This window comes from Anastrepha ludens, chromosome 5 (assembly GCF_028408465.1).
Source record: "Anastrepha ludens isolate Willacy chromosome 5, idAnaLude1.1, whole genome shotgun sequence".
In the NCBI taxonomy this organism is placed as follows: Eukaryota; Metazoa; Arthropoda; class Insecta; order Diptera; family Tephritidae; genus Anastrepha; species Anastrepha ludens.
The window spans coordinates 76,418,241-76,445,372 of NC_071501.1; the positions used below are offsets into that span (position 1 = coordinate 76,418,241).

The 27,132-nt window shown below is 36.1% G+C and overlaps 1 protein-coding gene across 4 annotated transcripts; it reads right to left on the reverse strand.

Moving 5' to 3' along the window:
- Positions 1-7,570: 7,570 nt before the first annotated feature.
- Positions 7,571-26,371, reverse strand: LOC128863024 (ras-related protein Rab-5B). 4 transcript variants are annotated; one of them, XM_054101912.1, is made up of 5 exons: positions 26,203-26,371; positions 17,372-17,955; positions 17,183-17,303; positions 15,073-15,241; positions 7,571-7,690 (listed from the first exon to the last, which is right to left on the reverse strand). In XM_054101912.1, exons 2-5 carry the CDS (start codon positions 17,638-17,640, stop codon positions 7,584-7,586), a joined length of 666 nt encoding a protein of 221 aa, XP_053957887.1. In that variant the 5' UTR covers positions 17,641-17,955; positions 26,203-26,371; the 3' UTR covers positions 7,571-7,583. The 4 variants fall into 4 exon arrangements, with proteins under 4 accessions (XP_053957887.1, XP_053957890.1, XP_053957888.1 ...); XM_054101915.1 differs by having other exon boundaries at positions 26,175-26,371; XM_054101913.1 differs by lacking the exon at positions 26,203-26,371 and adding an exon at positions 25,713-25,822.
- Positions 26,372-27,132: the final 761 nt, after the last annotated feature.

The following is a 27,132-nucleotide window of genomic DNA, read 5'->3' on the forward strand; positions in this document are numbered from 1 at the left end:
TTCCTTATAATTTTTTCTTTAATGGCAAAGTTTGGTGAAAGTGGATGAAAATGGTAAGTTTTTATTATATGGCACTTATCACTTTTTCGGTGAGTTTTTGTATTATTGGACCCTGTACTCGAAGTGTAACCAATTAAAAAGGCCATAAATTTAGTTTAGGAAATTACTTTTATTCAATTCAAAGTAAGAAATGTGTGAAAATAATGCAAAATAAAGACACAATTTACTTTTGCTCTATACGACCATCTTTTGCCTTGACTATGGCCTTGAGACGGTCCAGAAACGAATCGCAAGCTGCCTGAATGTGACTTGCAGGTATTTTGGCCTACTCGTGGACAATGGCTTTTCGAGACTGGTGAATATTTTAGTTCGAGCCTTCCGCTTCAAAATGGCCCAAAGAGAATAGTCTAAAGGATTCGCGTCTGGTGAATTTGAAAGCCATTGTGTGGTCGTTATGAAGTTCGAAACGTTGTTTTATAGCCATTCTAGATTCACTCCAACTTTTTGAGACAATACCTTGGTGCCAGGCTCGATGAAAACGAATGGAGAGCACCCATCTGCGGTTATAGCGGCCCAAGCTATTACCTGTGGCGGGTGTTGCCTCCTGGTGGCCAATCGATGACTCAGATTCTCGGATGAACGGTCGGTCAAATAAACCCTATCGTTTTGGGAGTTTACGAATTACTCAATTTGACAACTTTTCTCGTCAGAAAACAGAATGTTCGGAAATTGACCGCTTTCGGCCAAGCGAAGCAACTCCTTCACTCTCTCAAGTCTGACTTGTTGCTGCTTTGGAGTGAGATCATGCGCCTTTTGGATCTTGTAAGACTTGACTTGACGATGATGTAATTTTTCATTATGCGACGTATGCTACGGTCAGATATTTTCAGTTCTTTCGCCATTTGATTGGCACTTCGTCGAGGATTTCGCTCAAGTCGCTTCTTCACTTTTTAAACCATTTCACGTGACGTTGCAGTCTTTTGATGACCAACTCTTAGCTACTTTTCATTCTAGGCTAGCGATATAAGAAAGTTACGTATAAGAAAGAAATGGTTATTAGAATATTTTCTCCTGCACCAGATGGAGTTTTCATAAAAGAAAGAAATGTGTTAAGGGAATGGTATGCGGGAAATTTCTGGCTTTCTTTTCATGAACTAAATCTTGATCACCGCGGCAGTGGCTCAAATTGGAAATTATTTTTTTTTTCTGGGCTCCAATGCCACAGAGGGTTAGTTTTCCACAAAAACATTATTTTGTAGATACCCAAGTCAAACTGCGAATTAGATCAGTCCAAGATAATGATATTTCTACTTTCGGGTCACCTATGTTTTGTACATTTTGAATATGAGCCGAATCGGAGGGTTTTCCAATAAGAGGTGTTATTTTGGTATTCAAAGAAAAATGCTATTTTTTAATATAAATGATCGGATGTTTATTTCATTATATAGAGAAAGGTATGCCGTTAATAGTGGAAAATAACATCAAATGACTGCCACGACCACGCTTACAGAGCAATATCCTTTTCATGAAATTTTCCATAAACGACTTGCAAAGTGACTGCCCTATGTCCTCGATAGCCGCACGAGTTCCATCTTTGAGGCCCTAAATCGGCCCTAGACTGTTGACGTAGGCCTTCTCTTTCACGTAGCCCCAAAGAAAAAAGTCACAAGGTGTTAAATCACAAGATCTCGGTGGCCAATTGTGATCACCTCTTCGAGAGATAACACGGTCCGGAAACTTTTCCCGTAAAAGATCAATGGTTTCGTTGCTTGTGTGCCACGTAGCGCCATCTTGTTGAAAATAAACGTTGTCCAGATCAATACCATCAAATTCCGGCCATAAAAAATCGTTAATCATCTCTCGATAGCACAATCCATTCACCTGTAACACCTGGTGCAAAAAAAGTGAGAATCAAGACATCTAAATCTCATCCCGGTGAGATCAGAACAGCTGAGAAGACGCAGAGATGATTTCACCACAGCTACTGTAGAAAAGACTCAAAGATATACCAAGTCTCATCTTGTAGATACCTAACGGACAAATAAAATGGGTGTGGTATTGGAGCAGGTATATATTCTCATAGACTTAGAATTGAAAAATCTGTACGTCAACATTGATTAACATGAAACGACGAGACGGAGACTCACGGCAGTCATAACCGGCTTTTGGTCTGTCGGAGAACAAGCAGCCAAAATGGGCATCCCTCACAACTGTTTCAGTTGCAAACTTTCATTCTCTCACTCTGATCTTAGTCGTACAGTTGTCAGGTTATATTATTAATGATGTCATTATATTTGTGTGTGTTTCTCGCTGCCACTGTTAGTTCGCCGATTATTTTGAGACCTGTCCGCTCCTTGATGTTGTCTAGCCACGTCATTTTCTTTCTACCAATTCCTCTTTGTCCTTCAATTTTTCCTTGTATTAGCAGTTTTAAAAGATCGTATTTGTCACCTCCTGTTATGTGTCCGAAATAAACGACTTTTCTTCTTTCTATGTCCGTTAGCATGTTCCTAAAGGTTTGCATTCTATTTAGCACTACGTCATTTGATATTTTGTCATTCCAGCTTATTCTCCTCAATTTTCTATAGCACCACATTTCGAAAGATTCTAGTCGGTGTATGCTTAAGAGTGTTGACCATACATAACATTTTAAAAATCTTGTCTTTAACCCAATTCGTATGTACCGGCGTGTCAGTATCTTTTTAATCTTCATGATCTCTAACCATTTCTATTCTACCTCTTATTTCATGTTCATTGTCCCATTGGTCATTCAGTCATTCTCCCAGATACCTGAAACTCTTTACTCTCTATTATTTTGCCCCCTATGGTTAGTCTCGCATAGGAATAGTCTCTGCCGCTTTTATTTGCAATAATAAATTTAGTTTCATCAATATTTATATTTAGCCCTAAGCCTTTGCGTTGTTTTTCCACTTTGTTTATAATAGTTTGTAGATCCTGGAAATTGTTTGTTAATAACGTTTCATCGTCTGCGTAGCGAATGTTATTAATATATATTCCATTAACTTGAATACCTATTTCTGCGTCATTTATTGCTTCTTCAAATATTTTTTCTGCGTGCACGTTAAATAATAGTGGCGATAGTATGCAACCTTGTCTCACTCCTTTGTAGATTTCTGTCTATCTTGTGGTGCTGTCTCCGAATCTAATTTCTGCAGTCTGATTCCAATATAAGTTTTGTATATACCTATTTGCCGTCATATTTGTTTGTGTCCAAATCTTTCATTATTTTAATTAGCATGTTATGTTGTATTTTGTCAAAGGCTTTCTCGTAGCCTATGAAACATATGCAGATATCTTGATTGGAGTCCTGGGATTTTTGTTTAAGCATTTGAAGGCTAAATATTGCTTCTCTGGTACCAAACCGGTTGCAAACAACCGGAGAAAAACGAAACGATTTTCCATTTCCCACAAGTTTCGACTTGACTTTAGCAGAATTTCAAAAAAAAAAATATTTATTGTAAAAGTTATCGCTGTTTATGTGGAGCCCGTTTCTCCAGAAGTCCCTTGCGCTGATCAACACAAATCCTTCGAGATTCATCTAAAATCAATCGCACAAAAGAAATTCGTTTTATTAATACAATAGATAATCTTGGGCCTGATCGAAGCTTTTTTTCAAAATTAACAATATGACGGCCTCAGGAAATATTTTTCAAATTTTCGAGAAAAAAACCGACAATTAATTATTAAAACAAAATCGAAATTAAAAAAAATCCTTCAATCAGGCACGAGTTTTTTGTGTTTTTCAAAAGCAGTATAAATTGTATTGAAATCTACCAAACGGGTTTTAAGTTATAGTGATCACCAGTTCAAAAAACATAGTTTTGAGAAAAACGCATTTAAAGTTTTGCCATCGATTTATTTAGAGTTATACGAATTATTTAATTACTTGCACTGCGTAATCTATTCCTGGGCCATATAATAGTTCTTCAGCCGTCATAGCAGCTTCCAAAATATCGATTTGCTGTTGCCTACGTAGCATTCCACCTTCTCGAGTGTTACCGTTAGCACGCTTATCTGCCACTTTCATACGTACAGCATCCAGCTACTTGTTCTCGAACGCTCCGGGGCGCCCTTTGGCAATTGTTGAATAACTCGAAAAGTATTTGTCTGATACGCTTCAAATTTTCACACAATATTTTTAAGATATTATAGGTTAGGTTAGGTTGTGGTGGCAGTCGGTCCGTATGACTAACTCACTTAGACCTCACAGGTCCGTTGTGATACCACTGTGCGACACGGGAACCTTGTTGATTTACTTTCGTGAAACCATTTTGAGGCTCTTATGAAGCGCAGGATTGGTCTAATCCCCGCGCCAGATAGTTCTGTAAGAGAATTGAAAAAGTGTTTACTAGACAACCTGCTCTGATTTTAGCTAAGGCTGGACAATTGCAAAGGAAGTGCTCTACTGTTTCTTCCTCCTCCCCATCCCTGCAGCTTCTACAATATTCGTGGGAGAATACTCCTAGTCTCGAGGAATGCCTTCCAAATAGCCAGTGGCCGGTGACACAAGCCACGACCTTCGAGACATCTTCTCTTGAGAGGCTAAGCAATTCCTTTGTTCTTTTCTTGTTTATTTGCGGCCATAGTAGCCTGGCTGTTGCGCATGTATCTTCTTCTTCCCATGTCCTATTTGCCTCTTGGATAATGTTTTTTACTATTAATTTACTCGTGGCCAAAGGTACTCCAATAGTACTTTTATCACTGAGCATTTGAAGAACAGTACCTTTTCTGGCTAGCTCATCAGCTTTACAGTTTCCCTCAATATCTCTGTGTCCCGGAACACAAATAAACTGACCTTGAATACGACGCTAATATCATTTAGGGCTGCTCGGCATTCCTGTGCAACCTTTGATCTTAGTATAGCCGCATTCATTGAATAGCCGCTTGGCTATCCGAGAATATGTTTATAGTTGTTTTTGTTACGGCATGCAAATTTAGGTATGTAGCCACTTCTTTTATAGCTAGAATCTCTGCCTGATAGACGCTGCAGTAGTCTGGTAGTCGGACGGATAGTTCCAGTCCTAATTCTTTCGAAAATACTCCATATTGGGATTTACATTTTTAACTTCGGTCACAACTTTCTTCCACAATACAATTTTTTTCCTTCTACCCGATTTAAACTCGTCCTCCATATTCAACCGTACTCTCAGCAATAACTGTGTCTCCGCATTACTGAGATTTTCACTAAAAATTTAAAAATAATAATTTGTACAATTATTATTAACATAATTTAACTAAATTTCAATATAAAAATTAAAATAAAAGAGTTTTGCACTTACTTTTCATCAGACATCGTAGTTAAATGCAGTAAACAATTTTTTGATAGAAATTATGAGTGACAACTGATAGAATTGTTGTCTTTTTGAACGCTTGATTATTGCAGTGCTGCCATATTGGCATTTCTGAACGTTCTGTTTGCTATGCAATTGTAGTTTGCGCGTCATGTTGCATTTACGGACACAGCCTTTATCGTCTAGCTTAGAGCCATCTGTATAAAAATTTAATTCCCCCCCTTCTCCATGGCCTCGGTGTTTGCCACTCCCTTCTTGGCGGTATACTTGTCTTGAAGAGCTTGTCGAAGGTAAGTCTAGGAGTAGAATAGGCTATTTCTTGTTTGTGACTGTTCAGTGTGCAAAATACAGGCGTGGCCAAACCGCCGTTCTTTCAATAGCGCCATACTTTTGAGTCTAAGCGCCGAGGCGGCGGCCACGTTTTTCCCTACGAGATTTAGTGCAGGCAAATTGATTTAAGATATTATACTTTACAAAAAGTACATTTTTTTGAAAATTCTGACTACCCCTCACCCCTTAAACAAATTGGTGGCGAAGATGTGACAACAAAATGACGCGGAAGCGCTAGTTGGATTCTGGATGAATCGCCACTTTAACCAACCAACCAGCCAACGAAACCAGTCTGCTGAGCATTGGGAGCTACTCCGCCACATACACATACTCGTATGTACATACGTTTTTACCCTCGATTTTATTATTATGTTTTTGCCAAATATTTAAACACATTTCTTTTTATTATTATTAATATAATACATATGTTTCTGAATTTTCATATACACCTTATGATTCATTTAATATTCATTTCCTCGGAATTTTTCTTTATTATTGTTTCATACATACAACATAATAGTAAATTTATTTATGTATAATTGGAAAATATTATTCGTAATTTTATTTTCGATTGAAAAATAAATTTATGTAATTTTTATATGCATACATATACAAATTTCAAACAATAATAATATTACAATAGTTTATCAATAAAAGTGAAATGAGAAATAAATTACTCAATTACTTTAATTATATGTATAAACAGCATACTTTCGTCTTCATCACACCGCACAAACGTCGCGTTCTAATAGTAAATGTTCTTGCGAATATACTCGTACATACACTAACCGAAAGTGAATTTCAAATTGGAATTGCTAATAAGAGATTTGCTTGACACATGAAAATTGACTTAGCCAAAAACAAAATAAGTTTACAAAAATGCTACCACCTTTACGCCGACCGATGACGAGCAACCAACTATCTATACATGTATGTGTGTTATGATGACCAATTGAGCCCAGGGAAACAATCACTACCTTCAAGGTGCCCTTTTGCATTCTCACACGCCAACATGGCTACATACTTCGATACAATAGCAATAACGCGAGTGATTAAAAATGTTCGAACGCCGCCGTCTGGAATTTGAATTTGTAACGTTGTAAACCTTGTAAACGTGATCTCAGCAAAATTCAACGGACCATTATTTATGTAGTTACTCATTAAACTACACAATACATATGTATGTACATATGTAGTTTATGTATTCCTCATTAGATTGTATGTATTTGTTTTTTTTTCTGAAAAAGTTTACGCTTTGAACTTTCATTTAGTATGTATGTATATATTATTACTTTATTTTCTGAATTTGTGTTTATTTTTGTTATTAATGGTTTTTCTTTCTCCTTTTTTGTTTTTGTAGAGTAACTAGCGCATACGTAAAACGCTGAATGCATTCAAGTGTCGTTGTGGGTATGGGCAAAGTAGAATCTGTTGACAGAATATAGGCAGGTAGGTGTATTGGATAGTGGTAGTATGTTAAGTAGTACGTTGCTGCTGCTAATTTGGAGATGAGGGAGCTGGAGCTGGAGCTGGAAAGGGGAGCGTTTGTTCGTTTGTGATTCTTTCTTGTTTGTTTTTCTGTTTCGATTTTTTAATGTGACTTTATTTTAATCTATTTTCATAGCATTACCATCATTATCATAATTTTTCATAATTTAAATTTTATATTTAATATTATTATTGGTTGCTTTCCCACTCAACATCATAATCATCATCATCAACATCCTTTTTTTTGTTTCTGCTTGCTATTTTTTTTTTTTCTTTAAATTGTAATTTAAATATTTATTTTTTTATTTATAATTATCAGCATAATTTTTTCAAATCTCTCGTTGGAAATTTTATTTTCTGCAAGTAGATAAAAAGGTGTTTGGATTAATGTGGTACATATTAGGAGTGAAGTTAAGTGAAAAGCATCAGCACACACTAACCTACAAAAGGACATCACTTGCAGCAATTGTTTGTCTGTCGGGTATTTTCATTTTCATTCAGCCTTCTGCCAGCAGGAGCGCCTTGATTATGTGCTCCGTCGTTTTTAGGTAATTTCTTAGCTGTGTGGAAAAGAAAAAAAGAAAAGAAGAAGATTGTAGAATAGAATAATAGAATAAAGTCTGTGTATCTAAATATGTAAAAATCAATCTATATATATAAAAATGAAATGATGTTCATTTGTACACAATTTTTTGGGCCGAAACGAGGCCAATTTTATTCGTTCTTTTCTTCATATTATAGGAATCCACTAGGGGAAGGTTTTTAGCAAAAAAAATTTTTTTTTAAATATTTTCTTAATATAAAAAAAGAAAAAATCAAAATATTGTACAAAACAAAACTTGCTCGATTCTTAGATTATAGTAAGTTTCGAATCGACATTCATTTTATGTGTAGAACTTTTTTTGAATTTTTCGTTATTGTGAAACGATTTGTGTCGTGTTGTAATTAAAGAGTCGAATACAGAAATTTCAAATGATTAGAATGAAAATAATGTTTCAATTCAATTGAGCAATGCTTTCCTTGACCAATTCTATATGGAAATGAATGCGTTTGCAAACGACGTTTTCGGCTATGAACAAATGTTGGAATTGAATGAAAAAGGAAAGAAACGCGAAATGATAAAAAAAATTCTTGGAAAATTTAAAATGAATGGTGCTTCATTGGAAAAATTCAAAGGTTATGAGAACATACACAAGATAAAGTTAGAATTTGAATTTTTAGATTCATTTTGTTTATTTCTCATTTTTTCAGAAGTATACCACACAACAACTCATTCTAACTCTGATTTTGAAATCCTGTTGGAATTGGAGATCGATAATTTTGTCACTATAATGGTCAATGGAAATTTGCGTGTATCAGACCCTGCATATTATTTACCATATCAACTTTTTATGGAACATCTGGACCAAATGAACACAAAAAAATAATTTAGTTTTGTTTTGATTTTTTGCAACATTTTGGTTTTCAGTTAATACAATAAAAACAATACTGTTTTTTCGTGAACACAAGTGAACACAAAATTCTAAATTTATTACGTTGTTTGTTTAGTATTCTTTTAGAAAAAAAGTAAATTTTTTGGTTTTGAGGAAATTTGTTTATTGTTGCTATTTGTGAAAGCGTAGATATTTGTAAGTATTTGACTATAATCCTAAAAGTTAATGGAATACCACTATGACACATAGACAACATTTTTTCAAAGGGGTGTTTTTCAAAAATTATACAATAAAAAAAATTGTTTTCAAAAATTTTGAAGAAATAAAGTAAAATAAAAAATTTCGAAAGCATGAAATTTTTTCAAAACCAAATTTTCCTCAAAAAGATAAAAGAAATTTCTTCGAAGAGGTGTTTTTCTAAAATTACAAAAAAAAACAAAAATTTCAAAAATTTTAAACAAATAAAATAAAATAAAACTTTTTCAAGGGTATGAAATTTTTTCAAAACAAAATTTTCTGAAAACCAAACAAAATTTAAAAAAAAAATGGTGTTTTCAAAGCATTTCATATTCCACTATTAATAGAAAATACATTTTTTCGAGGGGTGTTTTTCAAAGCGGAAAAAAATCTTTTTTAACAAATCAATTTAAACTTTTACAAAAGTATGAAATTTTTTCAAGAACAAAATTTTCTCAAAAACGTTAAATTAAAAAAAAAATAGTTTTTTCAAAATATTTAATTTTCAGCAATTAACTGAGAAGAAATTTGTTAGAGCGAAGTGTTTTTCAAAACTTAAAAAAACACTTTTTAACCAAAAAAAATAAACCTTTTTTCAAAAACAACAGGAATGATAACATTGCCTAACAATTTCTGCACTTTTGCACAGTCTAAAGAGGCATTGACACCGAGTGTATTTCCAAACATAGTTCAACATTACAAAAACCATGATTGGTTCAGCGAAAGAGCAATTTTAGCTAGGAAAAATAAGGACGTCAATGATATAAATTCAGCTATTTTAGATCAAATACCTGGTGACATAGTTGCGTATAAGTCAATGGACACTATTACTGATCAAGATGATGTCGTAAATTATCCAACTGAATTCTTAAACTCACTCGATTTGCCAGGTCTACCACCTCATAATTTACGATTAAAAATTGGAGCACCGATTATTATGCTGCGCAACATTAATGTGCCACGACTTTGCAACGGTACCAGACTCGCTGTGAAGAAGCTAATGGGTAACATTATCGAAGCAACAATTTTGAAAGGGAAGTACAAAGGAGAAGACGTTTTGATACCCAGAATTCCACTGATTCAACGGATTTACCATTCGATTTCAAACGTTTGCAGTTCCCTATTCGCCTTGCCTTCGCTATGACAATTAATAAGGCGCAAGGACAGTCTCTACAAATGTGCGGTATTAATTTAGAATACCCAATTTTTTCTCATGGACAATTGTATGTAGCTTGCTCACGAGTACGCAAACCATCGTCATTATTCATTTACGCGAAAGATGGAAAACCCAAAAACGTTGTCTACCCAAAAGTGTTACAATAAAGTTCGCATGAAATTGTATCAAAGAATTTGCTTTGTTTCGTATTAATTTTATTCTCTTTCAGCAAATCATTGAATTTTTCGCCTAGCGAAGCGGGCGAGGGTACGCTAGTAAAATATAATAAAGAATATTTGATTAATTTTAGGCTACGCTAGGCTACGAAGGAAAAGCGAGGCACAACGAATGTACGACATATTTTTTTTTTTATATTGAAATTTTTTTACATTCATATTTTGGTACCTTTTCTTCACGTCATCTTTGACATTTTTCAAGTAGACAAATGCACAATTTTACTCGCTAGAACAACGCGTTAAAATTATTGAAACTTATGATCGAAATGGTCGATCTTTAAGAGCAGCTGATTTTTTTGGTGGAAATAATCATCCGAAAGAGACGATAGTTCAAAGGTTGTTGAAATTCAAGAAATCTCTTCTATCTCATCTATCTCTCGAGGGTAGAAAAAGGAGAGACATAGCAAAAACTGAACGTTCTGTTGAGAATACTGCTGCTGTAGCGTAAAGTGTTGCTGAACAACCTACAACATCGATATCTCGACGCTCTCAATAAATAAGCATTCAATTGATGGATTTTACTTGTAGACGTGCCCATGGTGGACATTTAAATGATGTATTAGGTTGGGGAATAAGTTTGTATCGTTTTTATATTTTCTTTCACTTTACACGATTTGTTTGCTGTTTGGCAAAGGGTAAGGGTCATTCATTCGATAGAACTATTTTGTGCTCTAAAAAACTATGTATATTAATTGTAGTTTTGAGTTATTTAATTTTTTATTAATTTTGAGGCTTAGAAGTGGAACACCCAGGAGGCAAAAATCAACATTTTCGTTGGCGTCAAAAAGCTGCCGAAGCAGCGCGGGACATTTGCGACGTGTACTCGTATAGAGAAGGTGTCATAGGCGAGTCTATAGCACGGATTTGGTTTGCAAAGTTCAAAAATGGCGATTTTGACGTCGATGACACGTCCCACACGCAGCGGAAGGCCTTCTGAATTCGAATTCTTTAGCCAAGGCAAATCATGATATGTGTTTGATGGGACTGGAAGTGCCTGGTGCACCGGGAAATGCTCGAAAAGTAAGTCACGGTCAACAAGGGGCTCTACATTGCCCAGCTACACCGCGTGAATTAGGCTATTCGAGTGAAAAGACCGAATCGACATGGTTAAATCATACTCCTTCACGACAACGCCAATCTCCATGTTGCAAAAGTCGTCAAAGCCGCACTCCAAGAGCTCAAATGGGAGGTCCTTCAGCATCCGCCGTATTCACCGGACCTTGCACTCTGCCTGGATCAAATAAATTAGTTTGTTTACATTTATTACTGTTATTAAGCTTACATTTATGCGAGGAATTTACCGTTTTTTTCCGATGGTTTTTTTGGGACACAAAAATAGCACATTTTAACTTGTGCAGCGGGGAGTAAAACTTTAATATTGTTTCAGCGATTTTTAGTATAATTTTTTGTTTCTTAAATAAAATTTTAAAGTAATTACTAAAAATGGAACGTGGAAAAGATTGCACGCCGGAGAAAAAAGCTCTTATATACCGTATGAGTCAAAACGGAAAAAGCTATGCAGAAATAGCTGAAAAGATGATGTGCCATCGGAAAATGGTTTATAAACCTCTTAATTTAGTAAGAAAGATTCAAAAAAAACGGAAAGAAAACCAAAGACGCGAAAAACTGATGTTAATGTAGATAGAGCTATAATACGCAAGAGCAAAGCAGATCCTTTTAAGTCGGCACGGCAAATAATGCTTCAAATAAACCAAAAATATGGTATACAGGTGTCCAGAAAGCTTGTAGGAAGGCGATTAACAAAGCCCAGCTGTTTGGCCGCATAAGCAGGAAAAAACCACTCCTCTCAAATAGACATATCAAACACTCACTTGCCTTTGAAAAGCCGACAAAGACAAATCTATTCAGTTTTGGAAAAATGTATTTTGGACTGACGAAACCAGAATAAATAGGATGGGACCAAATGGGACAACTATTGTACGTCGTCCAAAAAATCAAGCGCTAAATCCTAGGTTCACAAAAAAGACGATTAAACACGGCGGCGGAAGCATCATGGTTTGGAGAGCTTTTTATTGGCATGGTGTTGGCCCGATTGTTCGCGGTGTTGGTAAAATTGATAGATTTCAGTACCTGGATAAACTCCAGAATAAAATGGAGCCATTTGTGTTTGAGTTTATGCCATTAAATTGGACATTTATGCAGGACAATGATCCAAAACATACTGCAAAGGCAGTGAAGCAATGGCTCAGAAGAGAAAAAATTAAGCTACTGGATTGGCCGGCGCAGGACCCTGATCTCAATCCAATAGAAAATTTGTGGAATGACGTTAAGGTCAAAATCGCTAACAAAAATTTTGATGATTTGTGGGCTGCAGTTGAGGAGGCCTGGTACTCAGGTACACAAGCTTGTAGAAAGCATGGGGCGTTGGCTTAAAGAAGTAATCAAAAACGGTGGATATAGTACCAAATACTAATCTGGTAAAACAATATTATTACTTAACTATCTGATTTGTTTACTATTTTTGTTTTTATTTGGAATTTTTTAGCATTGCTATTTAGGTGTCCAGGAGGTTTCGTGAGTTATCAACGTTCTCGTAAATTAAATCAGAACTGAAATTCTTTTTGACCATTTTTTTGTTTTTAAGTGGAAGTAAATAAGTTTTTTGTTTTTTATGTTGCTTTTTACAGAATAAAAAATAATTATTTAAAAACATATTCAACTCTTTGCTTTCAAAGTCTAAATGTGCTATTTATATGACCATGGCTGTATATAGTAGTATTAAAATTTAGTTTCTAATTATTTAATTATTAAACATATTTTTTTGTACTCTAATTAAAAAGTTTGATAAAAATTTGTTAAATTTTTGTAAATTTTGTGCAAAGTTTGAAATTCGGATTAATACGGTTTCTGTTCTAAAAGAAACTATATTTTTATAAAAAAAAATATATAAAAAAAATATATTTTTATAAAAAAACTATATTTTTATAAAAAAAACTATATTTTTATAAAAAAAACTATATTTTTATAAAAAAAACTATATTTTTATAGAAAAACAACAATTGAAAAAAAATATACAATATATATGTACATAAAAAGTCAAAAGTTGTCATGCTTGGGAGCTTTTGAACTTCGCCTTTATCCTTATTTATGTGAACTGAATTCTGTGAACTGTTTGATATCTTCATGAAGTGAGTTTTCGAAAAATGTTTTTCAAAATATAACTTTTAAGTAGGATATCAAATTAAGGCCACATATTTTGAAAATTGAACAAGAAATCCGATATTTATTTGAAAAGACCTACAACTACACTCAAATAAATTCTCGCCCCCTGAAGTTAGTCCTTTAGATGAAATGTTCAGTTTTCGAGAATTTTTTGGTTTAGTTATTGGTTATTGTTGTTGAAGCAGTTCACAATACCCTGCCAAGTGCAGTGGAGTCATCGACCGACAAGAGACAGTCGGTTCTACTTTACCGAAACGACCCAGTCCAGCCAAGGACTGTCACTTCAGCAGCATTCCCCGTATATGTATGGAGAATGTTTATGCTGCTACAACAAAAGCAGCATCGTCCTCTATCTCTTCTAGCAATAGGCCCAGGAAGCAGACAATTTCGACAGGGCGGGATCAGAAGTGTGTTGAATCGGTGGGTGGAGTTATTGGTGCACACTTTTACTTTGAAAAAAAAAAAAAACTTTCAAATAAAAAAATTCAATGTCCTTTATTTGACTTGACCTCAATATGACAAAATTAAGAATAAGAGTTTTTGGTGAGGCGCCCTTTATTCGACATAATAATAAATATCTCTTTAGAAAACTAAAAGTTCTATTGAAGAAATTCGATTGATCTCATCGAATTCTAAATTTGAAGTCTATGATAGAGATACAGGGTTTGATTGAAAAGTAATGAGCCTTCCCGCGCGGAGCGTCTGCCAAGCGATCAACCGAATCGGCTGGTGGGGGAAAATGATCGTTGGATCTTCCCCTTCCACTAGAAATCGGTCCCAGTTCGCTGGCAACAGCGGTGCAGTCAACATCGCTCCGCGCGTGAAAGCTGTTTTAAAAGTGTGTTAGGATTTTGCAGTGGCGAAAATGCAGCTGATCATCTTTTTCGACTCTCGAGGCATCGTCCACAAGGAGTTTGTACCTGTAAACGCGGCATTTTACAAAGAAGTGCTACATCGGCTGAAAAACGGCGTTGCCCGGGTTCGGCCCGACCTCGTCCACAATTGGACCCTTCATCACGACAATGCGCCGGCGCACACCGCCTTCCTCTGCACCTTACCAATATGGGGGTTCCTACAGCCCAGACCTGTCCCCTCCGGAATTCTTCTTGCTCCCGCGCCTGAAAAGAAAACTGAAGGGGATGCGTTTCGACTTCATCGAGGCGATCCAAAAAACTGTGACAGCCGAATTGAACGCGATTCCGGCGTATGAGTTTAAAAAATGTTTCCTGTAGTGGAAGGACCGCTACCAGCGGTGTATTGACGCTCAAGGTTCCTATTTTGAAAAATATTAGTTGTATAAGCCAAAAGGTTTAATAAAACTGCTTAAAAAAAAAATAAGGCTCATTACTTTTCAATCAAACCCTGTAAAAGACATAAAAAAACATGGTAATAAAGAGTGAGCCATCGGCTTGCAAACTTCGGTTTCAGCTAGGCAAAACGTCTGAAAATCGGCCTTTCGTGAGCTAATATAGAAAAACCAGTCAACCAGTTATGGTAATCTTAGACGGACTACAACTACAACGACGCTCTTTGCTGTAACAGAACATATTTCTCTCCAGCCAAGAGCGGGCACTAACAATTAACTATTTTCGTCTTAACTAACCATATTCACAATGAAATTTATTATTCATTCTACCAATTCTTATTACATTAATAAAATATATTGTACTTATTTCTAACATTTGAGTATTACTTACCAATTGCTAAGAAGATATCATTCACATTCATTCCCGTTTTTGCCGAGGTTTCCATGAAGAGTAGTCCGTTCTCTTCGGCATATTGCTTTGCTTCTTCGTATTCTACAACACGTATATTTGATAAGTCCGCTTTATTGCCAGCCAAGGCAATAACGATGTTTGGTGATGCCTAAAATTTAATGTTGAGGAAATTTTATTAAGTAAATTCGAACATTTTCAGGCACTTTAATACTAGTCGAAAGGAAAAAGAAGCATTAAAGCAAAACTAACTATTCGATTTGGCAAATAAAGGACATAAACGATAATTAGTAAAACCTTAGTATTCATTTTTGTAATTTTGTTATCTGGCCTAAATAGCAAAAGAAGAAACCCAAAGTTATTTTAGTCTATGTCAATGCACTACCACATCAAGAGTCTCCTAAATGGAAATATAATGTACCATCAGTCTATGCGCACAGACAAGTCAGCGGAGAAACTTCTGCAATGAACGCTTTCCATCCAAGTGATAGTCAACCCATTAAGGCTGTATAATCCCTGAGGTAAACTTCTCACTAGTTAAGGATGGGATAGAGCTCTCTAGAGGCGTATAATCGCATCCAGCTCGTGGTCACGAGCCATAGAACATAGAGGGAAACGACCAGAGGGGCTGCGGCTTCAAAACTAATAAAAAAACGTTGAATATGCGTTTGTAACACAAGAATGAAGTACATTAAATTTAATTGTGACCAGTTTTCAAATAAATACACGTCAAATTAAAATGCAGGGATGAATTAAATCTAATAAACAAGGGACGAGTGTGGGATGAAGCTATATAAAGGACTTTTTTCTTTTTCCGGAACGACCCGGATTTATATCCGGCCAAGGACTGTCACTTCGGCAGCATTCCCCATGTTTATGCTGCTACAACAACAACTTTTTTCTTTGTGGTTGGAACAGTTCGTCAAGCCGTTTATCGTTTATCTTATCTACCGGTAGACCCAGGGAACGATGGGTTGGGTCTAAAGGGAGAGGGGTGTGAGTTGAATGAGTTGAAGAGGTATGTGAACAGGTAATTAGTATCGTGCGGGATACCTTCACATGCCGGACCTATCTACATATATTGAGTACGTCGAGGTCGATTCTGGATAGGTAGGAGTTTAACCTGCTACACTATGCCGGACGTAATTGGGTAAAAGTTACGGGAGTCTAACAAGGCACCTCAAGCTCTTTGTCCGCGATGGATGGTGGTTGGACTCCGATGACGGCATTCGGGTGTCGAGCGTTTAGGAAGGTGGTAAAAGACTTCCGATGAATGTCGTTTAATGTTTGCTATAAAAACTGTCTGATCTCGTCAGTATAGGCGAAAATATGTATTCTGACTCGACCATGTGGTGGCTCAGCCTCGATCAAATGCCTGCAGAGGGTTCCTGTGGTAGGAGCACAGCAAGAACTGCTTCCTGAAAGCATAGTTGGGTCGTTGGAAAGATGTTGCAGGGAAGGCATGGGGAATAAATAGTTCGGTCCTTGCCTTGTCTAGTGCGGCTTTTTTCCTTGTAGGCTTTTTTCTAAAAGCCATTTATTTTGAACGCAGGTATGCATTTCATCTTAGTATACTTTTGACAAAAATGCTAATTTGACGTTAACAGATTTTTCCCAATAAATTCTGAACTATCGTGGACAAATTTTAGAATTTCATTCATCTTTTCTGATATTCCTTCAAGTGATATTAATAGTTTAAATATCCCAATAAAAACTCAGCAAGTGAGCGAATTTTTTTTCTATAAAAAAAAACTCCCTTAGTAAATGAGCACTATGTTTGTTAAAAAGGTCGCTTTCATACAATACAACAACAATGAATGTGTGTACCCATTATTTTTGTAAGTGGCTTAAACATTCATTGAATTTTAAGGTCAATGGCCAATTTGTCAATGTGGCTAATAAAGTGCAAATATGTAAATTTAAAAATAAAAATATCACAACGCTTTCATATCACATTTGGCACACGATCATTAACCGCAATGTAAAATCATGTGAATAAAATAATATACAAACGCGTCATTCATATTTAATCCAGCAGAAAACAATCAACCAAACATCGAAAAATGTCATTCAATTATTTGCGGAAACTCACTTGTTTATGCAGTTCCTTGACCCAGGTTTTTGCACGCTGAAAACTGTCTTGATTTTGTATGTCGTACACTACGATGGCGGCTTGTGCACCACGGTAGTACATAGGAGCTAGACTGTGATATCTATATTTGAGAGAAGAGAGTTGATTCATTAAAAACTGCAAGTCTACTGTAGCACATTAACGACTCACCGTTCTTGTCCGGCCGTATCCCAAATTTCAAACTTTACAACCGTATCCTCTATGCAGATGGTTTGTGTTAGAAAAGCAGCGCCTATCGTACTCTCTTGGTATTCGTGGAATTGCCCTTTGACGAAACGTAGCACAAGCGATGATTTGCCCACCGCCGATTCGCCCAATAGCACCAATTTGAATTGGCAATTCTTATTTTGCTGTGTACCGTTGGGACGCTGAGCTGTGCTGCCGCTGGCATTTGCCCCGCTACGTGCAGTTGTGGCCATCTTGTTGCTGTTGTTGTTGTGGTTGTATTTGAATAATTTTCTCCTTTCCTTTCTGACAGATTTCTATGCGATCACTTCCCACGCCGCTGCAGTTACAAATGATAAGGTTCTTACTTTATAGCTTGCGCCTAAAATTTATTGGTTTTGATGATTCGTTTTTTTTAATTATTTATTTTTTCCAATAGCTATAGTATTTGTTCGATTGGTGCGAATGTTGGTTGTAATTTTTTTGTAGCTAAATTTGCAGCTGCAGTGCGCTCAAACCTTAACGCAAAAGGGACGGCCGGTATTATCAAATGTTTGCTGATTTCTTTGCTGAAAAAAAAAGATGATCAAAAATATGTCCTCGTTTTTTTTTTTTAATATATGCAAATATATTTTTATAATTTCTTTTTATTTTCGATGTCGATACCATTAAGTGGCCTTTAAGATCAAGCCTGTTGTTGTTGTAAAACTATCCATGTATGAGTATTTTTGGGGAATGATGCTGAAGTGACTGCTGAAGGAACCTCCAACTTTCCCCCACTTAAATTCGCGGCGACGCTATTCACCACCCGGACGAGGAAGATCAAACTACAACTGAAGATCAAAGTGGATGGCACCCCAATACCGACTGTCAATAACCCCCCAAGTTACTGTAACATCCAGTTTTCGACAGTTTGCTATATTTCACGGCGCATACAACCACAATTGCCACTAAAGTCCAAAATCGCAAAAGGCGCATCAAAGACAAATAAATATTGCTGGCGGCATTTAAGACAACGGACCGGCCGATCACGCAGCGGATGACGCTTCAAACCTGCCACGGGATATATCCTGAGGCCTCCTTTATTTACAATGTCACAGCAAAGCTACTCTGCTCCCATTTAAGAGCATAATTGGATGCTCATCAAGCAATTTCTGCTTGGGTGTGCCCTAGGAATCCCCCCTTCGGGCACTTGCTGGAGGTAATCTTCACGTCAATTTGAGGCGTTCGCGATATTGTAGTAGCAATACCCGCCTCCGTTTGGACCCATTCCGTCCAAACGGCACATTTTTTTAGCCTACCGTTAGATGAGATTTACGACGACGGCCGATAACTTCAAGCTACTTCAACAACAACAACAACAATAACGAGGTATCCGATCTATGCACTTAATAGTGTTTTCTTCAACAACACAGACTTGTTGAGAAGGATATTTCGAAATATTCCAGTGATCCGTTACCGGCCGATCAATTCAAAGCGAATAAACCGAAATTTATTTTTTAAGATAAGTTAATTGAATTAATTTTTTATAAAAATATTTTTTGAACCCTAAACTTCAAAGCAATATTATCTCACATAATTTGTGAGGAATTCTTCTTCAAAACAATAACTTTAAATAGAAAACTGACGTCATAGTGATTCACATAAATGTACCTATGTAGGTATTAAAAATGCTTATTAATTGTAAGTTGTCAGTGATTATTAGCACTAAGTATTTTTTTTTTATAATTTACAAATGTATGCATAAACAATAATGTATCTGCAATTTTTTTGCTTGGCATTACTGATAAGATATTCCACACATATGTTTCTATGTACAAAAGCAAGGCATATATTTGTCCAAGTCAACAATACTAAGCTAAACGCAAAGAAAACAACGAAAATATATCGAAAAAATCGTTATTCGAGCAAACGCAACAAATGCGTGTTGGAATCGTTTCGTCACTTGGTAATGGAGAATATTCAGCAACAAGTACGCCCAACTAAAAACAAAACAAACTCAAACGACATACTAACAGTTAACAAAAATCGCAGGAATGCTGCAAACGAATAATATAAAGGAAAAGAGAAAAATGGAAATACAGCGCACTATGCATTCGTTATTCTTTTTAAATACGACTATATTTAACGACATTTCACTTCCGCTAGTAGCAATGCTTATGCACAATGTGACAATCAGAAATACATATGCATCTAACCATACATACAAGCTACATTCATGCACAGAAACATTTATATGTATGTAATAATAGCGGCTAGACATACATACATACATAGTATGTAGTGGGTAGACCCCAGTCGTCGCTTGTCAATTGCCGGTTACTCACGTTGTCGTCGCCGCACTTTACCCAAAAATTAATAACTTTCGCGCTGCATCCGCTTAGGTCACAACAGCAGCAGCGCCAGCAGCTGGCAACTGACAAGTGCTATATACATTGTTGCTAGTTGAAATTTCTTTTCTACACTTTGATTTTTACTGTCGTCTAATCTGTCTATCTCCACTCACTTTTACTGACCCCTTTCTTACTCGCTCGCGATTAGTACGGCTTCCACAAACGATGGCGGTAATGACTACGACGTTACGGCACTCGTTGTTTGAGCTGGGTTATTATGACTGCTGGACACTTTACATTTCTCTATATGTATGTATGCACATGCTCTCCTCCCACTTTTCAGTTATTTTGCCTGTTTTCCTCTCGACGATTGCGATAATCAGAACACTGACATTGACACATGCAACAACGAGTGCAACAAATACGATGACGATGCGTTTTCGACTTTGAGCGTTGGGAAAAGAGGGAGAATTGTTGGAAACTGAGTGTTTTTACAAGATGAAAGATCTATTAAAACCTACTAAAATCTAACATGTGGAAATGATGAATGAGATAAGAAAGAGAGAGAGAGTTCCACGTACAATAACACCTCGGAGAGTTGTGAGTAAACTCAGCCATTAGATTACAAGTCTATTGAAATCTAATAAAACTTGGAAGTAGTTGCTATACATAAGAGCTAACTACGAAGTGGCTGTTTCAACTGACCCGACTCGAATGCATTCTAATCTTTAGAGAGGTTGTTGATTATTGTTGTTTTTGTGGTATTTAATTCACGATTTATTGCATTTGGTCTTGTAAACTGTAAATATTGTAAAAATATGTATGGTGTAAATTACAAAAACAAGGCGGTTGCAATTTTAATTACAGCACTTTTCGAAATTTGCAAAACAAAAAATTCTCGTAAGCCGGCGTTGTAGAATTGCATTTGCTTTATCGTGATGGCAGTAAAACGATATGTCAATATTGAATTAAAGTAATAGTCCCAAACAGTTAGCACATATATTACTTGTTTATATTTAGCCAACAATAAAGAACAAGAAAAATTGTATGTCGTTAACTACATGCTGTCTTTAAGAAAGAAGCTAAATTTAAGCAATGTACCAAGGCGCATTCATTAAAGGTGGTGGCACTTGACCAACAGCAATGTTCTGCATGTTTGATTGTCAAAGCAAAGGATTGGGAAACTAGAAAACAAACTAGCTGACAGCCACATGGGCATGGTGAAAGAAAAATAATAAATCAGCTGATTTACCAATACCACCTTTAATAAATTCGCCTTGCAAAGTACTCTCTTAGATAGCTCTTAAGCTAAAACTACAATCTTCAGCATCTTAACTGAAAACAACAGTGAGTGAATTAATGAAAAAGTTAGAACACTGGAATAACAGTCCTTGCCCGGGCATGGGCTCTCATTCCGATACGTAGAACCGACGTGGAAAACACTTGATATTCGCAGTACATAACTGTTATGGCAAATGTAAAAACAAGTCAACCAATTAGTCCAAAATTTGTCGGAACGTATTGCTAAGGGTTTGATATTTGTTGTAGCTGCAAACCTTCTTAAGGTCGTTAAAATTTTAATTGAAGTCAGCGGGCTCAAGTAATGATAAATACCAGAAATTTAAACAGGCTTGTACCAGAAGAAAAAGTGTATTAGGCTAGTTGGTTTAAAGACCAGTACATGTAAAGATGTAGTTAGTGCCATTAAGTCTGGTTTTTTGGGATCTAATCATATATGCAGGAGTTGAACCCGCTACAATATCCTATGCCGCAAAGAAATAGGCTCTTCGACTGTAAATCTCGTTTAAGCCCCCATTAGCCCATGGAGTTCAAACATAACTGCCCGCATTTTTCAACTTCATCAATACGAAAGAACTGTAGCACACTGTCGTAAAAGATTTGTGTAGTCAGCATTCTCATGGCAGCCGGTTCTACGTTACCTCGGGTTTTTTCCGACCAAGGGCTGCCGCCCCAGTAAACTAGCCCTGTCTAGTGAACCGTTTAGATGAGTTAGACGAAGACGACCGGTGATATACACTACACTGGCAGGGCTTGAATTACTGCTACAAAACAACAACAACATCTGTGAAGTCAGCATCTTAATACATTTATAACTTCACGTCCGTCCCTACTGCAATTAAGCGCAAATCGCAAAGGCACATGGATACGACATGAATTTAAAGCAGACGGGGAATGAGTGAAAAATGCAATATACAATTTTTTTTTTATAGAAATTAATGCCTACGAGTAAGTAAACAAGGTTTGCAGAATATAATACATTGTAATGTGTAATTGTGCATAAGAGGTAGTGCCACAAACCAACCACCACCACTAAGAGAACTACTGCTTTGCAAGCAAACTTAATTAAACAATAACTTAATAAACACGCAAATGAATGCAAAGAAAACGCTGAGGAACACAGAAAGCAAACCAGTATAGTATCAAAAATAAGAATGTAAAGAAAATTGCAAAGAATAATTCCAGCTACAGTATGTAGTATTCTAAATTATGCATAAAAAGGGGAGCAAATCAGGTGTGTCCATCAGCAAATAATTACAAATAAGTAAACACACTCGCAAATGCTTATGATTCGTAAAATACTTATAAACATGTACGACGTCAAGAAATACGGGCGTTTAAATATTATAAACAAATGCCTTGGCATTGAAGAAGGCAAAGGTAATATCATGTTTTTTTTTTAAACACCCCACAATAATAGATGTACTTTCAGTGTTTCTGAGACATAGAAAAGCGTGCGAAATTTATTAACAATTAAAACATATTTTAAGCATTTCTTTACGAAACAACATTTTGGTTCAAAAGCTTTTAGTTTGGTGCTGTTGAACGCTTAGGCTTGCAATTGTATTTATCTATGCTCTACAGCTCACGCGGACTATTACTACAGGGGCAATTTACCTACTATGAGAGAGACTGCTTTCAGCCAGTTGTAATCTCCACCTTCTATTTTATAAATACCAGCGATGGCCTTAGAGGCCTCGACGTTACAGATGCAGAGGACAACCCAAAGGATCGTGGCGAAGCAGCCTTCGTGAGGAATTATTCAGCAACAATCTTACCTGGACGCAAGCCAAACAAACAACCACCTGCAATGTCTTCCAGGTGAAAGTAACAGCAATAGAGGAAGTTTGTAGGCAGACTTCTCTTTTAAGTGCTATATCGCTATTCGCTCGGATAGTCAAGCTGCTATCCAAGCACAAGATTCGGCTACAACAACCTATAAACTGGTGGAACAAAGCAGAACTAGCCTGAACCCCTTGAGCGTAATCCATAACGTTACCTTAATCTGGGTACCGAGACATCGGAATATTTAAGGAAACGAAAAAGCGGACGAACTCGCAAGAGGGAGATCTGACATGAATAACATTCAAAATCGTCGATTAAATGATTTTCGACTTGGCTGAAATTCGGGCATTTCAAGAAGCCCCCCGCTACATTTCTGGATGTACGATACGTCTATTGCGTTCTTCTATACCCTTCTCTCCTTATTGGTGCTGAGTAGCTAAAAGCCTTGACGTCCTTTCGTAAATAGTACTAATGCCGTTCATTTAGAGGATGGGAAAGTATTGATGACAAACCAAAGCTGTACTTTAAAACGATTTATTGTTTTTCTAAATTTATTTATATATTCAATTACGTGTTTAAAATTCTTCATTTTCATAACATGCAAATACAAATGTTACAAAACTTGGGTTTTTTGTTTTACTTCCCACATTTCTTTTCCTTTTTTGATTGGATTTTTAGCGTTGTTATGATAATTAATTAGAAGAAAACTTCCTCTTGTGAAGTTTTATATTGCATTATGCATATTGCTGGCAAAAGAATAAGTAATTTTTTTCGCTTCTTAAAACAGTTAATAATCCACACAATTTTTAAAAACTATTACTAATTGAAAACAGTAAAAAGTATTGTGGGAAGAAATTAAGCAATAACTAGGACACAATACGTTGGCGAATAATCTAGCTATATGGTATAGCATTTCCATGTGATTCTTTTTTAGTAAATGAATAACAAACGGAAACATTCGACATGTCCTTGCATAACGATAAGCATTACAACAGCCTTATATTCATTCACATAGACTAATAAGTCGAATAGTCCGCAAAAATTCTCAGTCGTCAATAATAGACTCCAAACAAATAAACTTGTAATTTTCCCAAAGATATATAATTTGCCTGTTTCGTCAGAAGCTAATTAAATGTAAGCGCTACTAAATGCTATTATTGCTTGGAAGATCATGTGATGTGGATTGTAAGAACTGGAAAAGTAATACAGATAGCGATAAAATCATGTCAAAAATCTTGAAGAATAAACAAATAGTAAGCTAGAATAAATATTTAAAAGCAAGATAGAAAATGAATTATGAAACCTAGCGCGTCATCGCTGCTCCATTAAGTATAACGACTGGACATATCAATAGACAAACCATGTCTGCGTGCATTTATCGAGGAAAGAACGTGTGTAGCATTTGACTGCAAAGGTTAAGGTGCGAATCAGCCAGCAGCATATCTGCAAAGTCGATGGGTTGGCGATATGTTTACAATATATATAAGTGAATCATTTAAAACTGATAAGAAATACCGAAAAATACACCTAATCTTAAAAAAACATATTGCAGCACTATATAGGTATGTGCGTATATATGTATGTATACACACATTGCTTTAATAAAATGCCACCACAAAATCCACGCTTAGACTTTTACGCTTTACCCTTGCTTCTTCACAAATATATATGTATATTAAATGTATTTTTTTAAATTCGCTATACGGCCGGAAATGTAGTAACATTACAAGAAACTGAAAAACTCAATAAGATACACTTGCACAGTACGAAAAGCGTCTTGCACAGCCAGTGAAATTTTTTAAGGCAAAACAGCTGACGGAAAACGACATACAATGCGTCACCAACAAATTGATATAGAGAAACACGAGAGGAAAGCAAAACGACGGAGAACAACGAGAAACGTCAACAAGTGCAGGATTTGACATTTTTTAATGTTTTCCAAGGTCCCTTTTCCCTGCTTTTCCTAAGTTGATTTTTCTAGGCTATTAACATGATGAGAAAGAGAAACTGGAAAAACTACTAGAGAACTATTAAACTAATCATGTGCAGCTAAGTAGTGGGAATATTTTCCATAACTAAATTACCTGAAAATACGTAACGAGCTAATTGAAAAAATTGGAATAAGTCCATAACTAAAAAGTTGTGGGCGTTAACAAATTGGCGACAAATTTTCTGTACAGTTCGGAGCGAGCCTCTTAACTTATTTAGACCCGAGAATCAAACAAAATTCATATTCTTAAATTTCAACTAGTAGCGTATACGCTTTGTTTGCTTTATCAATGAATGTGAGCTGCTTTATCAGAAGGCATAAGTAGCTGCTATCTCACGCATTGCAGATCCACAATGTCTAGCACAAATAGCATTTTGTTAATAGGCGACTACGTACTGGAAATCTTTTGATTTAGAAACCTTCAAATTGTCCGCACTTTGTTGTTGAGCGCCCTCTCGGCCCAACGAACACTCAGTATCGTTCATTTTACATTGGGGCGGATTAGCAGCGCTCATACGCACATATTTAATGCTCATTGCAAAAAAAAAAAGAAAGCAACAAAAAAGTTACACATGCAACTGAGGCAAAGGATAACGCAAGCCAAAACACACCACACGAATTCCTTGAATTCTACCGAAAAATTAAGCCAACTAAATGCATGTATATTATTTGTTAACTTGTAATTTTTTGTTCACAAGGTACTCCCACTTTACTTTGAAACGAATTGCGACTTAAGTATCAGTTCCAGCAGTACAAAGAAGTAAATTTAATTAAACAAAAGCTAGGCAAACACAGCAGCCCTACTGACGTCGCGTTATTTAGATACTCTGCACTACCGCTAAAATGTACAAAACCCAAAGAAATCCATAATTTTCACATTTAGTTTAGCGCGTCCACATTTTTTACATATTACACTCACTTTTTCGTTAATTTTTTACACGAGAAACTACTTTAATTTGCCTTTATAGGGATTTTACGTTTCTACAGATTTCGCGAACAGCAAATTGAGAAATGCACTTTCTTTTGACAACTGAGATTTGGTAGCACTGTTGCACAGCGCAAAGCAAATGTCACCCACCCAACACAACGCGCCATCTCACTCTAGTACATGACACAACCTATTGCACCCACATTGTTTTCGTCGGGTGCATGGTATTATTTGACGCACTCAGACAATTGCTTTAGTGTGCGTGTTCTGTCATCACAGCAAAATTTTCTTGGTGCTACCCCGACGCCCCTCTTCGTTTTCTGATGTTTTTATACTTCTCAAACCAAAATCACCATCATCGATGACTCGTCCAGCGTTCACTGTTCTATGTGGAAAAATCCAAAATTTCATCGCTTCTCCATGAACTAATCGGTTTTTGCTTATTGAGCTCACCAAAAGACAAAGTGGAAACTACATTCACCTCTGCAAAAAGAGTCCTTCACTATTATTGTTCACCAATGGGCGTTTAAAGCCGCCTCCTTCTCAGCAAATTTAGCTCGGTCCGCACTATTAGGTAGCAATATATTTCTAAGAAAACGGCACTTTCTGGCACAAATTACAAATCGCACAATACGTGTTATGTGGAGATGACAGCGAGTAATGCATCGAATCAAAACGATAGCTCAACCATAGTCGTTTATCGATAAGTGACCTATAGCTAGTAAGTTTTCAAACGTGCAAAGAATTTAATATACGTTATGCTGAATAAATAAAATAAGATAGAATTGATAAAAATTAAATAAAATAAAATAGAAAATAATTTTTGTTATGGTGATGATATTTTAAATCATAAATGTGTTCGACATTCCAGTTCCCAATTTATTAAATGTATACGATTTGCTCCCCAACCATCTCTTAAGTGTTCCGCGACATCTGGCGGAAAGTACAGGTAAATAAGTTTTGAGCAGCGGCACCTGTAGGAATGAGTTTATCATTTAAGGAAGTAATAAAGTACAAGAAGTATAAACTTATGGTAAGAAACTTTGCTAAATAAACCTAGAAATATCTTACTTTTCTTTTTTTAAATGTATATCTTTGAGCTGTTTTTAACTTTCTTTTTCTTGCTTTTGCAGTAACTAAACAGAGAAAATATACTATGAATGATGAGATATAAGAAGAGATATATTAAGAAAAAAAGGTTTTCTGATAAAAGATTGAATATTTCAGATTGAAGCGGAAAAAAGAGTGTAAACTTTCCGAGAGAAAATTCTAGATAGGGTGCCCTGTAGAGTGCGTGAGAGAATTAAGGAGTATGGAATGTGTTCCACAGTCTCTTTCTCTGCAGGATCCCCACAGCTTCTGCAATAGGGGTTGTACGGAATTCCAAGCTTCTCCGCATGAGTACCGATCA